The following is a 25,219-nucleotide window of genomic DNA, read 5'->3' on the forward strand; positions in this document are numbered from 1 at the left end:
TACTTTAAGTATTCCCAAAAAATATATACAATTTTATTTATATATATATATATATATATATATATATATATATATATATATATATATATATATATATATATATATACACATACACATACAGTTATTTTTTTCCCCTCAGTTTAGGCCAATACATAGTCTTCTACATATTCTTGGTTAAAAATAATTGCAGTTCGCGTCTGATTGGTTTGCGCAAAAGTTATAGCGTCTATATAATAGATTAAACAGATTGATGTTTTTTCAATGGGATTTTTTACAATTATTTTAAATAATGCCCTTGGTACAGGGTACAGGTGTAGGCCATTTCCATATTTCCTGAAGCCAAACTGGAATACTCCCAGGATGTTGCTCGGATAGGCCTAGTCATTTCTGCTCACCTCCACCATCACAAGAGCAAGCTTTCAGGCAGTTGTGAACTCAGCGTTTAACTTTTATGCTATTTATGCCTTGTTCACTTTCTATAAAATGTTAACGCATTGTAATTAGCTACCCATGGAAAGCACAGTAGGAGCTGTACTTCTGGCTTCTCTGTTACATCAGGCACATAGCTATGATGATCAGTTGTTTTGTCCCTACTGCTTGTCTCTGCATTTCCATTTATAAACCACAGCCTGTGTTGATGCTGTGGCTGGCCTAGAGACCAGGTTCTTTTGATAAGGCTTCAAACTCCCTTGCCTCTCAGTGCTCTCTTCCAAGTATGGAGAACTATTTAACCTTTCTCCAACAATGCAGGGACCCTCAGCGGTTAACTAACTGGCCAAACACTCTCACATGGGGAAGTTTTAAAACTGGAGGGCTGCAAGTTCTTCCCCACTTGTGGTTTAATAGCTATGTGCATGTTCCATCATAGACCAACATGTACCTTATTCATTGCTTTAACTTTAGTTAATTTCGTTTACAAATGGGGCTTTCGTTTTGTACTAGATAAATATATTTTTATTTCCTAGATGTCCCTGTCTCACATAACTGCATAAAAAGTAAAATGAACAAAACAAACAAACACATATAAACATATGCAGGTGCGTGTGACCTTTGTACTATATATTTGATTCATTGTATACAATATGTCATTGTTATCATTACCACACTTTTGGAATAAAACTTCCTACATTTTAGCATTTTTGTTAATTTAAAATTGCCAATCTGCATTCTACACAGAGTTGTACAGGATGTTGCTTTAAACATCTTTTGAGTTTAAAGAGTGATTTTTATGGCAATATAATGACTTGTACATAACCATTCTACCCATGTATTGTATTTCTTTGGTTGTCAATTGTAATTCAAGTATAGTGTGTTTTTTTTTTCTATTTTTTTTTTTTTTTTTTTTTTGTAGCTCTAAGAGGATAATGATGCATAATCTTACTTACTGAGCATACGAGCTAAGAATCCAAAACAGCCTAAAAAGAACTTGATGCACAAAGCTAAACCACTTTTTTTTTTACACCTCATTAAAACAAACTGCAGTGGAAATTAAACCATTGTTTACATCATTAAAACAAGCCTCACTTTAAACCTTTCTTTGAAAGGGTTCTTTAGGATTGTCTGAATTTTCTACTGCTTAAATTTCCAACGCATGAAAAAGTTATGCCATGCACTTGAGGTCTATATTGGACACTCATGCTGTGTTTTAATTACATTTTCAAGCAAAGTGAAGCATTATTACCAGTGAGAATTTTTATTGCAAATGTATTGTCTGTAGGCGGTTTTGCTCTTTGTGTCCCACAACATACCTTTCAGATTTGATTCTGTTAAAGCAAACAGAGAACCCAATATAAATAATGATGAGACCACTTCTATTATACTTTGATGTTTTCACTGTTCTCCTAAGATAGGCTTATACAGCCAGATCTTTCATCGGCGAGGACAAAAGACTTGATTATTGTTGTATCCCAATTGATCAGTGAGCTTCAAGCAGAACTGCCATTTCTTCTAGCATAGCACATTTCTAACCAAAAGGACAGTATATGGTCAAATAGCGGCAATCTTCTGGCAGAGTGACAAATATTGGTGAATACTACTTCAGCTTTCTATATATATATTTTTTAAGTCTTGTTTACCTTTAATTTATTAAGTTCAGGACTAAATGTAGAAAAAAATAAAATAAAATGTTAATAAAAATCTAAAGTTGGAAACTTAAAAAAAGAAACGTTATAATATAAATGACCATTTGAGAAAGTGCATAGTTGGTGTCAGATTGCTTTTACATTTCTCACCTTTGTGTATGTGCTGCTTTCAGGTAAAATCACACCAAAAAGGTGTATCTATACACGCTACCTTCTCTGAGATAGCCTTGTTTACATCTGCAGTGTTCTCACCCTTCCAAGTACACTTCTGAGTAGGATTACAGGTTGTCATGCTAGTACTCAGTGGCAACACATTCCATTTTAGTAACTGCACTGTGATCTTCAGCCACTGCTGGAGCATACAGATAACCACATCAAGTTTGTACAAAAAGAGGTGAAGGGAGAGGAACAAAACAAAGGAAGAACTGTATAAAAATAAAAAATAAAATGCAGCCCTATTTTATTAAACATTGCTCTGCAAAACTACTTTTATTTAGTGAGAGCTTAGTTTTAGTTATCCTTTAACTACACTTGTTAACTAAATAGTTTACTTTGCCATTGTATAGTGCAATCACTTTATTCCTAAAAAAAGGAAACATTAATTTGTGTTCTTATAAGTGGTAAATGACAATATAGAAAAAAACAAATATATATATATATATATATATATATATATATATATATATATATATATATATATATATATAGTAATTTTTTATTTATTTTGACAAATTAATTCCATAGAGACATGATAATGTGTAAAGGTTAGTAGTATATAACTGTATATAACTACAATTTGTTTTTTGGTTTTATGTTTTGTTTTGTTTTTTCCTTCTTCTGTACCAAAACCCAAAAAGATGTATATAAACTATGGTTAGCAATGCACTTTGCTTGACTCACCTAGCTTGCATTATACTGTTTTATGTTTTTATATATACTATATACAGCCATATCTTTTTTTTTTCTTTCTTTTGAAGGTAATGGTTTTCGTTCATGCCAGAAACTCCACTGTGCGGACGGCCATGGCCTTGAGGGAACTAGCAAAAAACAATGGGCACATTTTACATTTTTTGCCAAACCAAGGATCTGACTACGGCCATGCTGAAAAGCAGGTAAGAGCTGAATACTCCTCCTTCAATTTGACCTTGTCCTTGAACTTGTTAGACCTGTAAAATATGTTCACAAGACAAAAACATGCATTTGTTACTGTTAACACTTTAACTCTTTCAGATTGCAGAGACACATTAAATAAACATTTCCACAAGCTCTTCATTTTTATTTTTTTATATTTCCTGCTGGTTTGTTGAGCTAAATGTGCTTTCATTTGAGATGTTGCAATTAGCATGGGGCTTCATGCCCTACTTAGTGCCACTTGTATCTCTACTCTGATTAAAGATTGAGTGTATTTCCTTTTCGTGTCTGCCAGTTTAGCCATATAAGCATGTTAAAGTAGAATTACATGTTTAGCAGAAATCTTTTTTTTTTTTTTTTTTTTAACTGTTTCAGCACCATCATCTGTTGTTCTTGTTTAGTGTAATGGTGTTCATTGTTCTTTCAGGCAACTGAAGACATACATTAAACATTTAATTGCAATTTAATTTGTATTTATAAAGGTTCAATCCAACACTAATTTTACAAATACAAATCCGTAAGACCTTCCTCACTTAGACAACACCATACTTAAGCTAGCAGAACATGATCATACATAATAAACAGTAGGGTAGTGGATGGTACAGTTAAATTGATAAACTCAATAAATACAATGGAAACCTGGCTATGACTACTAAACCCCACTGGGTAGAAAAGAGTATATGAAAAAAAAAAAACACCAAATAGTTTAAACACATATATAAAAGTTATTTTTTTATTCTAACCTTTAATGGGATTTATTGAGTGACATCATTTTGCTCTTGTTTTTTTTTTTTTTTTTTTTTTCAATTTTAAAGATTTTATTGAAGATAAAGCATAATGTACATCAAGTTTCACAATGTCTTAGCAGTACAGATTTTATGCCACAATAGCATAGCACTAGCCAATACAAGAGTCACAAAACAGAATATTGAAAGGGGAAGAACAAGAACATTGAACAGCAGTGCATAGTAACCATTTTGGAAGACGGCTACTGGGAGGGAGGGATTATCTCCATCCCTACCACCCAGAGTATCCACACAAGGATCAAGAGCATATAGAAAGAGAATGATCGTACAGGGTGAAGTAGGCTGCGAACTATGGCCTGGAAGTACCTATAAGAAAATTGCACTTCACAGCACAAACTGCAATACAATAAGGTAAAATAAGATTAGATTAAATAAGGCCGAAACCACTGTAGAGGGCTCTTCTTAATCTATGAGTAGCACAGATGTGTCTTAGTTGTTTCTAAAAGAAGAATTATTGTGTCGGGCAGAATGTGAAATAAAAGAATTAAGTGCATAGCACAGCTCTAGGGTTAGACAACCAATATTGCCAATTGTTGTAAAATTTCCCTAAGGACAAGTGCGCCTTTGCGAACAGGAATTCCATCAATAGGTGTTCATTTAGGATCTTAATGGCGTCGGAAATGGTTGGTGGACAGGTTTGTTTCCAACATCAGGAAATGGCCAATCTCGCTGCAATGAGTATATGTGTGATAATGGGGTGGAATTTTGAGGGCCATGGGGCAATGTCAAGACCAAATAGGGCCGTCTGCGGTGTCAAAGTTAAAGATAGACCAGTAACCTCCTGTATGCAGGAGGAAACGTCCGTCCAAAAATACTTAATGGGCGGACATTCCCACCAAATATGGAAAATGTGCCCTTCCTGGTCGCACTTTCTCCAACATTTACTCAATTGGGATGGAAAAATCTTCGCCAGTTTCGTCGGAGTAAAGTACCATTTGTAGAGGATTTTCATAACCGTTTCCCAGTGGGAAACGTTCCTAGAGACCACCGCAGGCAGTCTGATTGCCCGGTACCAAAGTAAAGGTGGGATTTGTATTTGCAGAGTACGTTCCCAAGAGGATATCACCGGGATGGTTTGATCCATATGGGGTTTCATTAGGAGTCCGTAAAAGTGTGATATGCCTCGTATCTTGAGGTTAGTTGTGGAAAATGTTTGTATCATGTCTTTAGTTATAGAGTTGGTTGAGGTCCGGATAGATGTTAGAACATGGCGTATCCTTAAGTAGACGTAGAAGTCCTTGCTGGGGATATTAAATAGTTGTGAGAGCTGTTGAAAGGACCTAAGTTGCCCTTTTTGAAATAGGTCCCCTATGGTTCTTATGCCTTTCCGGACCCATTCAAGAAGTGGAAGGTCCTGCGCTAGAAGTGAGATGGAGGCGATCGGAAAGTGAAAAAGGGCTTGGGCATGTACACCACCTGATGATTGCACAATCGCCTTCCAATTATTGATGTGTAGACCCATCCAAATAGCTGCCAGCAACTGAGAGGGGGAATGTGACATATCTGCAGATTCGATCAAGGTCCATGGTTGTGACGAAGCCGAGTCCCACAGTTTTCTAGATTGGTCCAATATAATGGCCTTGTAATAGGCTCTGAGGTCTGGGACTCCCAACCCAGCAAATCTAGTTGGAATATTAAGTAGTGTGGCTCTAATACGTGGTTTGCGGTCCGCCCATACAAAGTTGTTGATGATTCTTTGCAGTAAAGCAATATCTGGTTTCAGCATAGGCACAGGTATCGTTCTAAACATATAAAGAACATGCGGCAGTAGGAACATTTTTGCTAAAGCAATTCTGCCTGCCCAGGAGGCTTTTGTGGAAAGAAGCGATGTAGCCGTTTCCTGAAGTCTCCTGGTCAGCAGAGCAGTGTTAGTACGCAGAATTAGGGAGGCTGGGGAAGTCAGCTGAATACCTAAGTAAGATATGGAATTATTGGGCGCCCAGGAGAAGGGTAATATTGACGTAATATTCGACTTAAGTTGTGTAGAGAGGGAAACCCCTAACATTGCGGACTTGGAAGGATTCAATTTATACAAAGAGATTTGACTAAAGTTGTGTAGAAGAGCACAGAGAGGAGGAAGAGAGTGGGTGGGATTGGTGAGCCAGATGACAATTTCATCAGCGTATAGGCCAATCTTGTGAGAAGTTTGATTAATTTCAAGGCCTGTTATTTCGGGGTTAGCCCTAATGGCTTGTGCTAAGGGTTCAATCATCAATGCAAAAATTAATGGTGACAGAGGGCACCCTTGGCGAGTCCCATTCGAGATCTGAAAGGGGGATGACAGTAGACCTGACATCAGTACTCTAGCACTGGGGGTGGAATATAGGCCTAGTATGGCTTGATGGAATGTGCCCGAGATGCCAAATTTTTGGAGGACCAAGTCCAAATAGAGCCAATTGACCCTATCAAATGCCTTCTCTGCGTCTAAAGAGATCAACAGAGAAGGCACCTGACGGCGTTCAGCCCAGTAGAGCATGTCAATCAGCCTGCGAGTACCATCCGGGGCTTGTCTGGAAGGGATAAATCCCACCTGATCCGGGTGAATCAAGGATGAGATGAACCCGGCTAGCCTGGTGGCTAATAATTTTGCGTATATTTTAGTGTCAGTATTTAGTAACGATATGGGCCGATAATTAGCTGGGTCATGGGATGGTTTCCCCCGATTTGTGAATAGTGGCGATGACTGCTTCTAGAGATTCCGATGGAATTTCCCCGGTTGTTAAGAATCTATTAAAAGAGGAACATAAATGAGGTAGTAACTGGTCTAAGTAGGTTTTATAATAGTCGTTTGTATAACCGTCAGGTCCGGGGGCTTTATGTAGGGGAAGGTCTTTTATCGCCTTAGCGAGTTCTTGATGAGTGAAGGGTTGGGCCAGTGATTCCAATTGTGTAAGGGAAAGTGAGGGGAGCTGAAGGGGGGCCAAGAATGCTGCTATTTGTTCTGATGTGGGCTTTGGCTCTGAGGTAGAATTGGTAAGATTATATAATTTCGAATAGAAGTGACTAAATTCATCGGCTATATCCTTGGGATTACTAAGTTTCTGTCCTTTTTGGTTTAGCAGGAAGGGGATCCTATTCTGTGCTGCTCTTTTTTTGTATTGCTGGGCAAGGTGCTTCCCAGCTTTGTTATTTTGGGAGTACCAGGTGAGTCGGAGACGTCTAAGATAATAATCAAAGTTTTTGTGGAGATATGAGCTAAGGTCATTTCTTAGGGTGGTGATTTCTTTCACAACCGAGAGGGAGGGTGCTCTTTTATTTATAATTTCGAGATTGCGGATTTGATGTAAGAGGGAGTCAATGGTCGCTGTACGTTTTTTCTTCTCCTGAGCACCCAATTTCAAACATATTCCACGGATAACCACCTTATGGGCGTTCCAAAGCATTGTGGGATTGGTCACAGATCCAGAGTTGGAATCAAAGAATGATGAAATCTCGGATCTAATCAATTCTCTAGTCTCAAACACTAATAAGTGCAGGATTCAGACGCCATAGAGAATGTCTGACCGCGGGTGGGGCGAAAGCAATATTAATCGATACTGGTGCATGATCTGACCACGTTATGAGGCCTACTGTAGCTTCACTAATTCTCTGAAGTGCAATTTTGGAGACTAGGAATAGATCAATCCGAGAATATGACTTTTGTGCATGAGAATAAAAGGAGTAATCCCTCTCGGTACCATGAAGGCACCTCCATGGCACCATGAAGGCACCTCCATGGGTCATGGAGGTCCTCCTGCAGGACTACAGCAGATAAAGCAGTGGTATGTCTACGTTTCGCATTGGAGCTGTCCATATGAGTATCTAGGACATCGTTAAAGTCCCCACAGAGCACCAAGTGCTCCTTGGGAAAGGGTTGGAGTTTGCTTAGTATGGACTTATAAAAATCTCTTTGGCCAGTGTTCGAGGCATAAATGTTAACCAGAACTAGCGGTTGATTATTACTGTATTTGCTGGCGTATAAGACTACCTTTTACACTTAAAAAAAATGCCCAAAAATCGGGGGTCGTCTTATACGCCGGGTATACAGGTATACAATGCTGCCCGATGGATGTCAGCCCCCAAATGTCTGCTAATACTGTATGTGGCTGCAGCTACAAACAGTATACGCCGTTGAGCCAATCCCAGCGAGCGATGTATTCTATTAAGAGAGAGAGAGACAAGGACTGACGATGCTACAGCCTCTGCCAATCCAAGCAGGAGTTGTATTCATTAAAATAATACACCGCTCACCATACTTCCCTGGGTAAATCCATTCACTGATCTCCTACTACTATACATCCTGCTGTTTGCCTTTGAGGTCCCAGGAACCCAAAAGGGACAGGTAAATCTGGGACATATGACAGGGGGGGTTATTAAATGCATTTTGGTAGACAATTCCCATAGAATATAACCCAAGAGTGGTATAGGTTTGGTTAGTGAAAAATTCTACTTTCCAGTGTTGTGGCATTCAATAGATCTGTTTGTGCTATTATTGTTTGATTTACTTTATGACATAACACAGCAAGGCGGATGAGTAGTTAGCATTCTTGCTTTGTATTTTTTAATCGTTCTAATGTTTTTTTTAAAATGGTGTTGCCTCAGAAGGGGGGTAGTCTTATACCACAAGTATTGCCCAAAACCTATGTTTTCACTTGAAAAATAGGGGGTCGTCTTATACGCCCAGTCGTCTTATACGCCGGCAAATACGGTAAATACAGCTGAGAGTATTAAATATCTGCCCGCAGGATCTTGTTCAATATGTGTGAGGGAGAAGGTAACGGATGAACGCACTGCGATCATCACACCTCTTGTTTTCTTATCGGCGCGAGCATGGAAACAATGGGGAAAGAGTCTGTGGGAACAGAGTGGGGGATTTAATTCAGAGAAATGGGGGCGTGGCTTGGCGCGCGGCGGACATGGCAGCTTGAGTGCAGAGCTCCGGAGAGACCTCGGCTGTTTAGCTGCCTCCCGCACACTTCCACCCAGATCATGAGCAAACTTGGTGGCCGAACACCGCGCACTAGATCCCGCCGGACATCTGAAGCATTTCGGGGCCGGAATATCTCGGAAATCTTCCGCAGTCAACCCAGGACGCAGCTGGAGGCTACAGGCCCCAAGATGGCGCCGCCGCGTGCACCGGAGGATTTCAGTGAGGACTCACAGTCGGCGCCTGAGGATAACGGTAGGGGACCTGCACACCCCAACCTCCCACTAACCTATGCTGACATGGCCATTATAGCGGCGGACATAAAATCTTCTTTCTCCGCGGCCATCACGGACCTAAAATCTAGCCTGGTGGTTTTGAATGATCGCATGGTGGCGGCTGAGGCGGCAGGGAAATTGAGGGAGAAGGCCATCCACCGTCTAGATAAGGTTACTCTCACACACTCTAATCACTTTATTGATATGAATAGACACCTCGAGGATCTCGATAATAGGGGCAGAAGGTGCAACATCAGAGTGAGGGGAGTCCCTGATACTGTGGAGACTGACCAGATTGTACCTGCACTGAGGAGAGTGTTTAACAGCCTGTTAGAAAGACTGGAGGACACTGACATAGAATTTGTCAGAGCACACCGAGCTCTGAGGGCCAGGGGACCAGATAACATGCCTCCTCGTGATGTTATTTGCTGCCTGCAAAGCTTTACCCTGAAAGAGGAGATTATGCAGAAGGCACGATCAGATTGTGTTCAATGGGGAAACCATAATGTTATTCCAGGATCTCTCGCAAATCACCCTAAAAAAACGGAGGGCGTTGCGCCCCTTGCTGGACAAGCTTTGCGCTAAAGAGATGAGGTATACCTGGCGCTTCCCGTTCGCCCTGTTGGTGACCCATAATGGCAGACAGTACACCTTGCGCTCTCCAGAGGACTTGCCCGAGTTTTGTCATGCACTACACCTAGGTCAGGTTGACCTCCCAGAATGGTACCAGGAGTTCCGCATACCCCCCCTGAAAGGAGCCCCCCGGACTCACCTTTGTCCTCCCCGGAGAAAAGACTACCTAAAAAGGCTAGGCCCAATCATCATGGGGGTGCTGCTGCGGGCACTCCGAATAATGGCAGAGCACACGCCTCCAGAATGCGTGATGATGCATACTGAATCCACCTGAGTTTACCTTGGCCTTGTACGCAATGTTTACCAAGCTTCATGCCCACCCATCCCACACCCACTCTTCCCTCCTGCCCACAACTACTACCCTTTGAACCTGCCTGGTATGCACACAGTTCCATGTCCAGTTTTTCCTTACAATAGCAACATGGTGGGAGACCTGGACTGGACGAACTTTGGGAAAGGGTCTTTTAAGCATGTACTTGCTGGACAAGCATAAGACCACATATGAGGGGTGGGATCCACGAGTGTTAACTGGGTTTTTATTTTTTTTATTTATTTATTTTTTTGATAGTGGACGATGGGCGCCATGGTGTAGTGTGAAGGTTGGTCCTCAATAAGCAGCCCTCTTTACGGAGGGCCTATGTTCGGTTCTTTTAGTTACATGTTTGTCGTTCTGCTACACTAGCTACTGTTTGATATTGTTCGGCCACCCAGCTGTTAATGGGCATTGGTGCGGGAGAGCTCCTTTAAGCACATTTCCAAATGAGTGATTTAAGGCCGAGGTTCTCCACCCTCTCATGCCAGGTGTTTTCCTTTGTTTTATTTTTTCATACTCTTTTAATATTTGGTGACACTGGCCTGACAGGTGTGCAGTTGGACGGCTGGTTCTGCCGCCCGCCTCCCTTAGCTTTCTACAAGTGGGGCAGACGGAGTTGTTTGAATTCTGTCGGTCCCACAACTTGGAACCTTTGCGCAGTATATTTACTGTATAGGTTGTACACTGATATCTTGTCTTATTTTGTCTTGTCTTTTCTTACTTCACCCTACAGCTTCCTTTCTTCTCTTTTCCTTCCTTCTCCTCCTACTTTATCTTTATCTGAGTAGGGTTAGTTCTTAAATTCCAGTGGCTGAAGATAGTGTCTTATGGTTCAGGTAACGAACATCATTGTCTTCCTACTGTTAATTACATTTTGCATTGCCTCTATATTCAGGTTTTACTTATATGAGGGTACAGATTTCAATGCCATGGCGTACTCAACACTGGGTCGTAACCCTATGGTGATCTCTCATAACGTACAGGGCCTGAACATTCCAGAGAAGAGATCATCTCTTCTTCGGGAACTCAAGAAAGGTAGGCCACACTTCACCTTTTTACAGGAGACTCACTTCCGGACGAATAACATACCCAGACTTACCGACGCCTTTTTTGTTGAAGCCCACCACGCCACAAACGCGCAAGCAAAAATGAAAGGGGTGTCGATTCTTATTAGTAAAGATGCTCCCTTCACAATGCTAGAAAAAATGTCAGATACGGAAGGCAGATTTCTATTTCTCAAAGGCCAGTACAAGGGGAGCCCTGTCACTTTAGCTAATGTTTACTTTCCTAACAAACTTCATTTATCCTTTTTGTAGGAAAATAGTGAGGGACTTAGAGGGGTTTGCTACCGGTTGTATAATCTTGGGGGGTGACTTTAACCTTCCCCTTAACCCCCTGACGGACACCTCCACCGGCAAATCGCACGTATCATATAAAATCTTGAAACAGATAAAGGGACTCCTACACTCCCTGCATCTACTGGATTCTTGGCGAGTTCTTCATCCGGAGGGGAGGGACTACACTTTCTTTTCGGCCCCGCACATTAAATATTCTAGAATAGATTATTTATTTGTCTCTCGCAGAGACGTACACCTATTGACCGGAGCAACAATAGGCATTCAAGGTTTATCTGACCATGCTCCGATCTCCCTTACACTTAGGCACCAATACAAGTCGAAACCCTTAACTTGGAGGTTGAACTCATCACTCCTGACAGACCCCACACTCCTACCAGAAATATCCTCCCAATTGCAGGAGTTCTTTACACTTAACTCTACGCAGGATATGGATCCTTTGATGGTATGGGAAGCCCACAAATGCACACTTAGGGGGGTTCTAATGAAGATGGGCTCTCAACGCAAGAAGGACAGGGAAAAGGAAATTACCGCCATAGCGAACAAAATCTCGAAGTTCGAGACTTTGCACAAACAATCTTTATCAACACAGACGGCGACGGACCTTCTAGCTGCCAGGAAACAATTACACCAGATTCTAGACGCTACGTCGAAGAGATTTTTATTTTTTCGGCGGAAAATTTACTATGAGCACGGAGATAAATCGTGCAAGTTTTTGGCGAGAGCACTGAAAGGACCGCGTTACAGGAATAGCATATCAGGAATAGCTAATCAGGAAGGCAAACTTGACGTGACAGGTGAACAGATAGCTAGGCATTTTCAGACTTATTACACCAAACTATACAATCTACCACCCCAACATAGACAGAAAGACTTGACAGGATCCAAGCCATACAGGACTATTTATTTAAATCCAAATTGCCTCGGATATCCACGGAGGACTCCGCACTTTTGGAGGCCCCGGTGGATGAGACTGAGGTACATAGGGCCATAAAGGATCTGAAATCAGGGAAGAGCCCCGGCCCTGATGGCTATACCGCAATTTACTACAAAACTTTCATTAATACTCTGTCGAAGCCACTAACAAAAGCACTGAACTCCCTCTCATCTCCCAGAGAAATACCGCCAGGGTTCCTGGAGGCGCATATTACTGTTCTACCCAAACCGAATAAAGACCCGACACTATGCTCCAATTATAGACCAATTTCCCTTTTGAACCTAGACGTTAAACTTTTGGCTAAAATTATGGCAACTAGACTACTACCCCTGCTCCACACCATAATTGGACCGGAACAGGCCGGATTTATGCCGGGGAGGGAGGCCAAGGACAATGTGACAAAGGCGCTTAACCTCATACAGATGGCCTATGAGCAAAATATCGAGGGCCTTCTCCTCTCTACTGATGCGGAGAAGGCCTTCGATAGAGTAGCCTGGGATTTCATGCTGACTACCTGCAAATTTATTGGTCTGGGCCCACAAATGATGTCATGGATATCTGCTTTATATAGAAACCCTTCTGCCAAACTCCGCATCAATGGCTCCTTCTCTGACACGGTCCATATATCCAATGGCACGAGGCAGGGATGCCCCCTGTCACCCATCTTATTTATTATTTCACTAGAACCATTCATTAGACTACTGAAGATGAACCCTGACGTCACTGGCTTTCGGACAGCCAGGAAGGAATACAAGATTCCGCAATACATATGCGGATGATCTTCTGTTTTTCTTAACGAATCCCCATATCTCCATTCCCAACTTATTGCGAGAATTTTAAATTTATGGTTATCTCTCTAACTTAAAAATCAATCTCACCAAGTCGGAAGCCTTAAACATTAGTTTACCGAGCCACGTAGTGGAGATGCTTCGGACCGATAACCCCTTTCGATGGGTGACCGAGGCACTCCAATATTTAGGTGTTTGGCTGACCCCTTCACTTGCCCGGGTTTTCGAAAAAAACTTTATACCATTGCTCAAGGTCATTGAGACGGACCTGAAGGAATGACACCCAAGGAACTTTTCCTGGTTTGGCAGGGCTGCCATATGTAAAATGAACATCTTACCCAAAATACTCTACTTGTTTAGAACACTTCCAATTAAGATCCCGACACATTTCTTCAAAAAATTGCAGGCGATTCAGACACAATTTGTATGGGCGCATAAAAGACCCCGTTTAAAACACGATATTATCAAGCTGCGCACGTAGCAAGAATTATTGATTGACACTGTCACGGTGGAGCTAAAGATTGGGTGGCACTAGAAGATGAGCTGAGCCCTGTTCCATTGAGATTTCTTCCTTGGGTGCCAGAATCCGGATATCCGAGAGCGTTGAAACAACATCCTTTAATTCACACCACTCTTTCAATCTTCCATCGGCTGGCCCTTCATAACACAAAATTTTCTTCCATATTGAGCCCACTCACGCCTTTATGCGATAATCCCGACTTTTCACCTGGTATGGGAGTGCACCTCTACCGGTCCTCCAACCGCCTCACACCTCTCCTCACGAAACATTGCTTCCAAAATGCTCAAATGATAGACTTCACGACTTTCAAATCAGCAAACTCACTACCTCACTTGACATACTGGACTTACCTCCAAATTAGAAGTTACACCAACAGGCCGACCCATAGAGGTCACATTATGAGAGATCTTACAGAAATAGAAAGAGTGTGTTGGGAAGGTAGGCAAACTCCGAACACTACATCTCTTTCGTACGCCTGGCTACAGAATGCAGGGGAAGGGCGAGTGGAGAGACTCAGAGAACAATGGTCCGAGGCTCTCGGGATTGAACTCTCTGACGGTCAATGGGGAAAGGCCTGTGTCCTGGCACATAAATGCTCATTGAGCACCAGAACACAGGAAACATCCTATAAATTGCTTACTCAGTGGTACGCCACACCAGCGAAACTACACAAATGGTTCCCTCAAACTTCTGATGTTTTCTGGCGCTGTCAGAAGGAAACTGGCACACTCCTACACATATGGTGGCAATGCCCCCTCATTCAGCAATTTTGGGACTCGGTACGGGGGCTGATCAGAGCTATAACTGACACATCCATGAGACTTGACACGGCGTGCTGTCTCCTGCATGTCACCACCTTCTCCTTATGACGTTATAAGAAATCATTGACTAGACATTTATTGAATGCAGCCAAAATTTTGATACCACGCTACTGGAAATCGACGAGCGTCCCTACAATCAGGGATTGGCTCTTTCAGATTAGGGAGGTGTGTGACATGGAGGAGACATTGGCCCAGTCCACTGACATGGTGGAGAAATACCACACTACGTGGACGCCTTGGTTCGCCTTTCGGAGCACGCAAACCTATAGAGACCTGTTTGTTGGGAACTACAATGGAACGTCTGAGGGCTGATTTATTTATTTCCCTTGTCTGCTAAGATACAGCCACTGGAAGATAACGATAATGCCAATGATACTACTATGACATGACTTCTCTACTTTTCTATCCTTTGATCACACTTCTCTAGATCTTTCTATTTTCTCTCCTCTTCCTTTCACAACCATCCCACATCTATTTTTTCTCTTGGTGGGAGGGGAAAATTTTGAATACTGCTACCAAAATGTATAGATAACAATATTTGAAGAAATCATCAGACCTAAGTTGAGGTATTGCAGTTATCTGTCAGAATACCTTACTCTCAGGAAGTTTGTGCCTCTGTTACCTGCAATCCATTTTTTTTTTTTTTTCTTGTGTGTTCCTGACAGTCTTTCAAATGTACCTTATGTATTATGACCATTTCTGGCTATAAGTGTTCAACTATGCTTGTATTTTATTTGATTGAATAAACTTGAAATGTTAATTCAGAGAAATGCGTTTCCTGAACACATAATATGTCCGCTTTTGGGTTAAGGCTTCTCGCCACAGTAGCGATCGTTTAAAGGGACTGTTAAGGCCTTTTGCATTTAACGACACAATCTTAATCGACATGACTGATGGTGATCAGGGGCTGCTATTAGTCTATGCTGTGGTACCGAGAGAGATAAACACCGTAATAGAAGAAGACTCCAGGGGTGTCGCAGCGAAGCAGAAACGCAGTGAGGAAATCGGAATATCTCACTTGCTACGTAATCAGTAGATATAGTTATCAGATCAGACAAATTTCCTCAGAATAATGGCTGAGCCACTCACACCCCTGTAGCAATCAATACAGTTGTAACTTAAATATAAGAATAATGCAGAAAAAAAAAAAAAAAAAAAAAGAAAACACATAAGGAAAAAAATTTGTAGTGAACTATAGGGCAGTGAGCCCCACAACAATTGAACTCTAACCAACGGATGTGCTTAGCACATCAAAAAGAAGTGGAACGTGGAAGGGATATAATATCAGCTTCCACTCCTCCACAGCGACATTAAACAGGTGCAATTAAACATAAACAGAAACAGAAAAGGCAGCAGTATTCACCTACAGTATCTACTAGTATATAGTACCGCATAGAGCCAGATGTGGTCTTTTTAAGTGAGAGTATGGGAGTCCCACGGGGTGACCATCCTGGATGAGGGTCTCGGACCTGGAGTAGCAGGAGAGGGTGCCTGGGTGATCAGACCCCAGATGTGAAGTTGCTTAAGGCCCTCTTTTGGAGACATAATGGTAACTTGTTGGTTGCGATACGACACCAAGAGCTTTGTAGGGTGTCCCCATTTGTATATGATTTGACGTTCAATCAAGATGGAAGTCACTGGGGCGAACGCTCTACGAGCTTGAGCCGTGGTGGCAGAGATATCATTGAACAGCAATACCTTATTGAATGGCTCTGGGAGGGCTCGTAAGGCTCTTGCAGCACGCATGATGTCCTCTTTTACATGGAAGAAGTGCACTCGTGCTAGTATGTCTCTGGGAATTGAAGGGGAAAGGTGTTGCGGCTTATGCAATCTGTGTGCTCGGTCAATTAGCATGTCCTGAGTCGTCAGAGATGGGACAAGTTTGCTGAATAATTGGTGTAGGTAGGGAATAATATCTGTTGCTGCCAGGGACTCTGATACCCCCCTTATTTTTATATTATTCCTGCGTGAGCGATCTTTGAGGTCTGCGACTTTTAATCGCAGTTGGGATATTGCTGCAGCCTGCTCATCTTGTATATCAACCATCATGTTATGCGCGTTGGTAGCTTCAGAGAGGTGCTGCTCAATATGCTCTGTGCGCTGCTCTAAAGAGTTAACTGTGTCCTGCATTTGGTTAATAGAGATCTTTAACTCTCTGTGTAGTTCAGCTTGGAGGGACATAGGCATGGCTTTAATGCTGTGTTCTGAGGCAGGGTTGTCTGTAGTGGGAAAAGCAGCAAGTGACTGTGCCTGAGATTGTGCTGCAGAGGGACTACAAGTCTCAGCGCCATGTTGTCTTTTAGAGGGAGGCTGTTTGTCAGGAGAAGGTGCAGGAAAGTCAGCTAGCCTCTTACCTCTGTCTCCTGTTGGACGAAGTGTGGTTGTCCAGGTGGTCCATATCCTCCAAATGTTCAGGGCAGTCAGGAGGAACACTTGCCTGCATATTCAGCATTATCTCAGGGCTGCTGCACGCGCGGACAGCGCGGCCGGCGCCATCTTGGCTCTCCTGCCGAGGAGGCTTCATGTAAAAGTCTAAGAGCCTACGGGGTCCCTTCAATTTTGATTTTTTGCGGGACATACTCCCGCGGGACGTCCCCTGGCTGTGTCCCCCGATTTGGAGGCAGTGCGGTGGGATTAGAGCTGCCTTAATGCTAGATGTGGCTGCGGAGGAGCGGAGCAGCTGAATCAAGCGGCCATCTTCTCCGGCGGCCAGGCCACGCCCCCCATTTTGCTCTTGTTTTATCCAAGGACAGAAACCATTTTTATTGAGGGATGGTCTGCTAGTGCGTCTCTTAGCTCGTCTTACACAGCAATAATATTTGAGAATACTTCATTGCTTGCATTCCAGCTGGATACATTGTGTACAACTGTGCAGACGGTTGCTTTTTTATTTTTTGTATTATTTAGAATACTTACCAAGTCTATATATTAGAGGTCGACCGATATATCGGCCGATATTTGGCATTTTTTAATTAATCGACATCGGCCGATTGTGCTGATAAAAAAGCCGATTACATGTTCAGCGCGACTTGCAAAAGACTTCTGTAATAGAAGTCAATGTAAGTTGCCTGAAGACATCAGTGAAGGACTTTCCTCCACTCTGGGCAGGCTGCCAAGAAAAAATCAAAGTGATACAATGCTTCTTCTTCAATGGGCTGAACTCCCTGTGTAGAAGTTCTCAGTTTAACCATTTAAAGACTAAATCTTTTCTGACACTTGTTGCTTACAAGTAAAAATCCCAGTATTTTCTGCTAGAAAATCACTCAGAAGCCCCAAAAATGATATTATATATATATTTTTTAGCAGAGAATCTAGGGAATAAAATAGCGGTTGTTGCAATATTTTATGTGACGCGGTATTTGCGCGTCTTTCAAACGCAAGTTAGCCCTTCTTTTTTTTCGTCCAAAAGTTTTTAGTACTTGTTTTTGTGTATTTAACCACTTGCCGACCGCCGCACGCCGATGTACGTCGGCAGAATGGCACGGGCAGGCATAAGCACGTACATGTACGTGATTTGCCTCCCGCGGGTCGGGGGCCCGATCGGGCCCCCGCCCGGTGCCTGCGGCGGTCGGTTTTCGTTCGGGAGCGATCCCGGACGAGGGGACGGCCATTCATTCATGGCCACCCCCTCGCGATCGCTCCCGACGAATGGAAATCCCCGGTGACATCACTTCCTCTCCTGTAATGTAAACACAGGAGAGGAAGTGATGTATTCTCTCCTCCGTGTCGGTATTTTTCGTTCCGACACGGAGGAGAGCGGATCAGTGAGTTGCACCAACACATCCCACACACAGTAGAACATGCCAGGCACACTCACACCCCCCCTTTACCCCCCGATCACCCCCCCAATTACCCCTGCCCCCCCAGTCACAGTGACACCAATGTCATTTTTTTTTTTTATTTTTTTTTTTTTGCATTGGTGTCATTTGTGACTGTAATAACTGTTAGGGCAGTTAGGGTTAGCCCCCTTTAGTTCTAATGTACCCCCCTAACCCCCCCAATAAAGGTTTAACCCCGTGATCACCCCCCGTCGCCAGTGTCACTAAGGCTGGGTTCACATTGCAGCGGTTTATGAGAACGAATGTGATTCGCACCGCACTGCAGTGCAAATCACATCCGATCTCTGTGCGATTCGAGTTCAGCCATTCGCCGCACCCGCCGCACCCGCCACACCCGCCGCACCCGCCGCAAATTCGCACGGGACCCTTTTTTTGGCCCGCAGCAGAATCGGATCGCATGGGTGTTCACACCATGCGATCCGAGTTTGCAGATCGCACTGCGATATGCGAACTGATCTGGGGGTGTCAGTAACATTTCACTGACACTCCCAGCAGTTCGCATAGGGCAGTGTGAACTGCCGCCGGGAGGCATGCGATGCGGGAACCCGCCGCGGATTCGCGGCGTTTCCGCATCGCTCCAGTGTGAACCCAGCCTAATAAGCGATCATTTTTCTGATCGCCGTATTAGTGTCACAGGTGACGCTAGTTAGGCAGGTAGGTATTTAGGTTCGCCGCAGCTTTTTATAGCGCTAGGGACCCCCATATACTACCGCATAAAGCCCCCTGATTGCCCCCTAGTTAACCCTTTCACCAGTGATCACCATATAACTGTTACAGGTGACGCTGGTTGGTTAGTTATTTTTTTATAGTTTCAGGGCACCCGCCATTTATTACCTAATAAAGGTTTAACCCCCTGATCACCCGGCAGGTGTCATTTGTGACTAATAACTGTTAGGGCAGTTAGGGTTAGCCCCCTTTAGTTCTAAGGTACCCCCCTAACCCCCCCAATAAAGGTTTAACCCCGTGATCACCCCCCGTCGCCAGTGTCACTAAGGCTGGGTTCACATTGCAGCGGTTTATGAGAACGGATGTGATTCGCACCGCACTGCAGTGCAAATCACATCCGATCTCTGTGCGATTCGAGTTCAGCTATACAGATAGTATGGCTGAATTCGTGTCGCACCCGCCGCACCCGCCGCAAACTCGCACGGGACCCTTTTTTTGGTCCGCAGCAGAATCGGATCGCATGGGTGTTCACACCATGCGATCCAAGTTTGCAGATCGCACTGCGATATGCGAACTGATCTGGGGGTGTCATTAACATTTCACTGACACTCCCAGCAGTTCGCATAGGGCAGTGTGAACTGCCGCCGGGAGGCATGCGATGCGGGAACCCGCCGCGCATTCGTGGCGTTCCCGCATCGCTCCAGTGTGAACCCAGCCTAATAAGCGATCGTTTTTCTGATCGCTGTATTAGTGTCACAGGTGACGCTAGTTAGGCAGGTAGGTATTTAGGTTCGCCGCAGCTTTTTATAGCGCCAGGGACCCCCATATACTACCGCATAAAGCCCCCTGATTGCCCCCTAGTTAACCCTTTCACCAGTGATCACCATATAACTGTTACAGGTGACGCTGGTTGGTTAGTTATTTTTTTATAGTTTCAGGGCACCCGCCATTTATTACCTAGTCTCACTAGTGTACCCCTAAATTTAGGGGTGTCTACTTTCTAAAATGGGGTCATTTGGGGGGGGGGGTTTGTGCCATCTTGGCATTTTATGGCCTTCAAAACTGTAACGCCCTTAGAAAGCCTGAAGGCGGTGCTTGGTTTTTGGGGCCCCGTACGCGGCTAGGCTCCCAAAAAGTCCCACATATGTGGTATCCCCGTACTCAGGAGAAGCAGCAGAATTTATTTTGGGGTGTCATTTCACATATGTCCATGGCATGCGTGAGCAATATATCATTTAGTGACAACTTTGTGAAAAAAAAAAAAAAGTTTGTAATTTTCCCGCAACTTGTGGCAAAATATAAAATATTCCATGGACTCAACATGCCTCTCAGCAAATAGCTTGGGGTGTCTACTTTCTAAAATGGGGTCATTTGTGGGGGTTTTGTGCCATCTTGGCATTTTATGGCCTTCAAAACTGTAATAGGTAGTGAGAAGTGAACTCAAAAAATTACGCCCTTAGAAAGCCTGAAGGCGGTGCTTGGTTTTCGGGGCCCCGTACGCGGCTAGGCTCCCAAAAAGTCCCACATATGTGGTATCCCCGTACTCAGGAGAAGCAGCAGAATTTATTTTGGGGTGTCATTTCACATATGCCCATGGCATGCATGAGCAATATATCATTTAGTGACAACTTTGTGAAAAAAAAAAAAAAAAAAAAAAAAGTTTGTAATTTTCCCGCAACTTGTGGCAAAATATAAAATATTCCATGGACTCAACATGCCTCTCAGCAAATAGCTTGGGGTGTCTACTTTCTAAAATGGGGTCATTTGTGGGGGTTTTGTGCCATCTTGGCATTTTATGGCCTTCAAAACTGTAATAGGTAGTGAGGCGTGAAATCAAAAATTTACGCCCTTAGAAAGCCTGAAGGCGGTGCTTGGTTTTCGGGGCCCTGTACGCGGCTAGGCTCCCAAAAAGTCCCACATATGTGGTATTCCCGTACTCAGGAGAAGCAGCAGAATTTATTTTGGGGTGTCATTTCACATACGCCCATAGCATGTGTGAGCAATATATCATTTAGTGACAACTTTGTGTAAAAAAAAAAAAAAAATTTTTTTTTTGTCATTATTCAATCGCTTGAGGCAAAAAAATAAAATATTCAATGGGCTCAACATGCCTCTTATCAATTTCCTTAGGGGGTCTACTTTCCAAAATGGGGTCATTTGGGGGGGTTTTGTACTGCCCTGTCATTTTAGCACCTCAAGAAATGAGATAGGCAGTCGTAAACTAAAAGCTGCGTAAATTCCAGAAAACGTACCTTAGTTTGTAGATGTGACAACTTTTGCGCAAACCAATAAATATACAATTATTGACTTTTTTTTTACCAAAGACATGTGGCTGAATACATTTTGGCCTAAATGTATGACTAAAATTGAGTTTATTGGATTTTTCTAATAACAAAAAGTAGAAAATATCATTTTTTTTCAAAATTTGCGGTCTTTTTACGTTTATATCGCAAAAAATAAAAATCGCAGAGGCAATCAAATACCATCAAAAGAAAGCTCTATTTGTGGGAAGAAAAGGACGCAAATTTTGTTTGGGTACAACATTGCATGACCGCGCAATTACCAGTTAAAGCAGCGCAGTGCCAAAGTGTAAAAAGACCTCTGGTCATTTACCAGCAAAATGGTCCGGTCTGAAAGTGGTTAATAAATAGTTTTTTTTTATATCTAAATTATACATACAAGTGAACTGATTGGAGGTTTGTTTTGTTTAATACATGTGTAAGAAATTTTCTGCATCACTTATTAAAGCTGCTTTCACACTGGATCGGGCAGGCGTTGACGGTAAAATGCTGCAAGTTTTAGCAGTGATTTACTGTCATTTTAGCCCCGCTATTCGGCTGCTAGCGGGGCAGTGAAGCACTGCTGCAAAATCGCATTGCATGTGCTTCAGCAGTGGTGACCATTCATTTCAATGGGCAGGAGTGGTGGAGGAGCGGTTTACACCACTCCAAAGATGCTGCTTGCAAAGATGCTGATTTTTTTTTTAACGTCCTGCCAGCGCATCTCCTCATTGTGAAAGCACTCGGGCTTTCACACAGACTGCAGGGGAGCCGTTTTGAAGGCAATTTACAGGCGCTATTTTTAGTCCAAAATCGCCTGAAAAACGCCACAGTGTGAAAGGTGTCCAACTTAGATTTTTTGAGATGAATGGGAAAAAAAAAAAAAAGGAAAAAAAAAAAAATCGGCCTAACAAATCAGCCCAAAAAAATCGGCATCATATATCGGCCATCGGCCGCCACGATTTCTGAATATCGGCATCGGTCAGAGAAAAACCCATATCAGTCGACCTCTACTATATATGTACTTACTAGTGGGTGCTGTTCTTTGACTTCTTTTTTGGCCAATCATTTTTATATACACTTTGTTTCCTTTTAACAGGAGTTTGAATAAAATTGGACTTTTATATATGTTTAACCACCTTGGTGTTTTTTTTTTTTTTGTTTTTTTGTTTTATTTCATATAATCTTATCTACCCAGCGGGTTTTAGTAGTCGTAGCTGAGAGTTTCAGCTTTGAAGAAAAACATGCAAGCTGTCTACCAGAATTTTATATTAGTTGAGGACTCACCAATGCACCTGTGCTCACATCTCCACCCACCTGCTTCAGGTGTTACAAGTCGTGTCATTCTTTGTCTGAATCCTCATTTATTTTAATGCAATAAAAATGCAACTAGAAGAGGCAGTTATCCCTCATTCTGCAGCAGCAAAAGCTAGATTCCATGGCAGAAGATGTAGAACCTCTGATCATATAATCCCATAGTGCCCTCAAGATATTCCAACATATATTAAAAAGTGATGAGTGAGTCAGCTTATCTAAACAGTTATGGATAAATTACACAATGGGATTAATTCTGACGTGAGTTTTAGAATGCATCTGAGTTTAGAATGCATCTTTTCAATTTAATCTTATGCAGAAGTGTACTATTTTAAAACATATTTATGTGATGCTGGCAGAAAAAATAATCACAAAATATTAATATAAAGCATTAGCTTTTATTGCTACTGTATCACATGCGTATAGTCCCTTATGTGTTTTGGAATTCCAGTACCAGTGCTCTGACTTTTTCATCACCACCTACTGCACAAATAGAGACAGTGCCTTCTCCTGTGCAAAATATTTTTTTCCAGTTTAGAGAACCACTCTTCTCTCAGATTGTGATAACCCACTCCTGGAATTGATTCCTCATCCAAAAATGTCACAAGTGTTGTGATTTTATTTTGTGCAAGCCAGTGTTTTTTTTTTTTTCCCTGCCAAGTATTTGCCTTTGTCCTCCACAAATATTCAGATATTTGCCAGATATAAGCAGACTGTTTTGCCAGATTTAATCCTAACTTAATTTTTTTTTTTTATTCAGTCATTGCTGCAGTGAACAAAAATACACTCTTTTCTTTTATTGAGTAATCTGCAAACTACTGTGTAATCAAAAATCTCAAATACATCCACTGCAGGCTTTTTGATCTCTCTTGTAATATCCTGTTACAGCTTCAGGGCTTTTATTCATTCCAAAAAGATAGCAGATATAGTTGCCTTATCTTAATTGCACTCTACCTCTGCCCCAATACTTATCAGGTCTGATTTATTTGCCCTTGATATCCCCTTGTGAGGTGTATTTATTGCATTATGGGATGTCAGACAGACCTCAAGCGCTTACTTTTCAAAAAAGTCAGCTATTGCATACAGTATATGCCTTGGAGTGGCAGGGATTCCTAGGCACCATTTTGGGTACATTTGTCAACACAGAAGTTTTATGTTGGAATGTTTTGGTGCTGATAATTACATTATTTAGCTGTGCTAGCTTGATAGCAGGTTTACATATAGTTAAAATTAAAAAAAAGATACTTTAAAAATTATTTTTTTATTTTATATTGGAAGACAAGAATATTGTCATGATTGTTATGCCTTAGAGAATGCATTGCTGAAGCAGGTAATTGCATTCAGTGCATGAGAAGCTTCTAAGCGTCCATGTCTTTAATTTACCGTAGTTATTTCCCATGAGAAATTGCAAGTTTTCACTTAGAAAAAAAACATGATCAGTACATGAAAATGTATGCATAATTCCAGGTCTGTGGTTTTATGCATTCGGGGAAAATAATATTTTAATTTTGGCCTTTTCAGTTGGAAAATAGTTTTCATTTTTATCCATTAGCTGTGCAATTAGTGTTGAAACTAAGCTGCATACATTTCAGCTTCATATTTATTCCTGGCAAATTAAAATCTTACTTTTTTACATCATTACACATGTCGAGCAAGTTTTGTAAAACTGCCTGTCAAAACTATGGATCTCACTCACCTATCTTTTGTCTAGTTCTAAATGTAAATTTTCACAGTTTGAAAAGATGACAATGCGTAAAAAAAAACAATTTGATTTAATCTATATGTGGTGGTGTTCCATAGCTGCATATTAGTAAGTTGTTTGACTAGATGTTCTATGGCGTTTTTTTTTTTTTTTTTTCTTGGAAATGCATAATTACTCTTCTAGGCTTGGGTCAAACATGATGGAATGTGGCATTCTTGGCTATGCGGGCGAACGTTGCACAACTGTAGTAGTAAAATTACAAGCCAAGAGGTTAGTTGTCCATAGCATCAGCTATGACAAGCTTTAAAATCAGATGGAATACTCTTGTGTAGTGAATCCTATTTTATTTCACATTAATAAAACTGAGAATCATGTACAGTTGTTCAGCCCCAACATGTATATCTCTAATAAGACATTACATGGTTTACCCCATGCTAAACATATTTTCATAAAAATCAAATACACTACTGTTTTATGTAAAGTGGGAACTGTCCTACAAAATCACACTGTGCTTATTTGACATCATTGGCATTCACAGTGAAACAGTATTTTGAGTATAGCTCAAATATGGCCATCTGATGAGTGAAGGATAATAATGTTCTTGTGTTTTGTGTAACACCCATGTTTCTCACTTGAAATCACAAATAATATGAGATGCTGGTGAAGACCTAAAGGCAAAATTCACTTTTTTTAAATTTTCCTAATTTCAGCTTCTTTATAGCATTAATATACCTCTTTTGCAGAAAAGAAAGAAAAAAATGTTGTATTTGTACTAGACCAAGCATTACCTCAGCCACCCATCTGTTCTATAAAGGACCCCCTGCATTACTTCCTGGACAGCCCTTAGTTGGGA

The 25,219-nt window shown here is 42.0% G+C and overlaps 1 protein-coding gene across 1 annotated transcript in view; it reads left to right on the plus strand.

Moving 5' to 3' along the window:
- Positions 1-25,219, plus strand: part of ASCC3 (activating signal cointegrator 1 complex subunit 3) — a 1,010,279-nt gene that overhangs the window by 435,004 nt on the left and 550,056 nt on the right. The window contains exon 14 of the mRNA XM_077487192.1: positions 3,059-3,193. Within this exon, the coding sequence (XP_077343318.1) occupies positions 3,059-3,193 (135 nt within the window). The remainder of the gene's footprint in view (positions 1-3,058; positions 3,194-25,219) is intronic.

Source organism: Lithobates pipiens, unplaced genomic scaffold (assembly GCF_037356315.1).
Source record: "Lithobates pipiens isolate NorthernLeopardFrog02 unplaced genomic scaffold, aLitPip1_a1.2 Scaffold_18, whole genome shotgun sequence".
Lineage (NCBI taxonomy): Eukaryota > Metazoa > Chordata > Amphibia > Anura > Ranidae > Lithobates > Lithobates pipiens.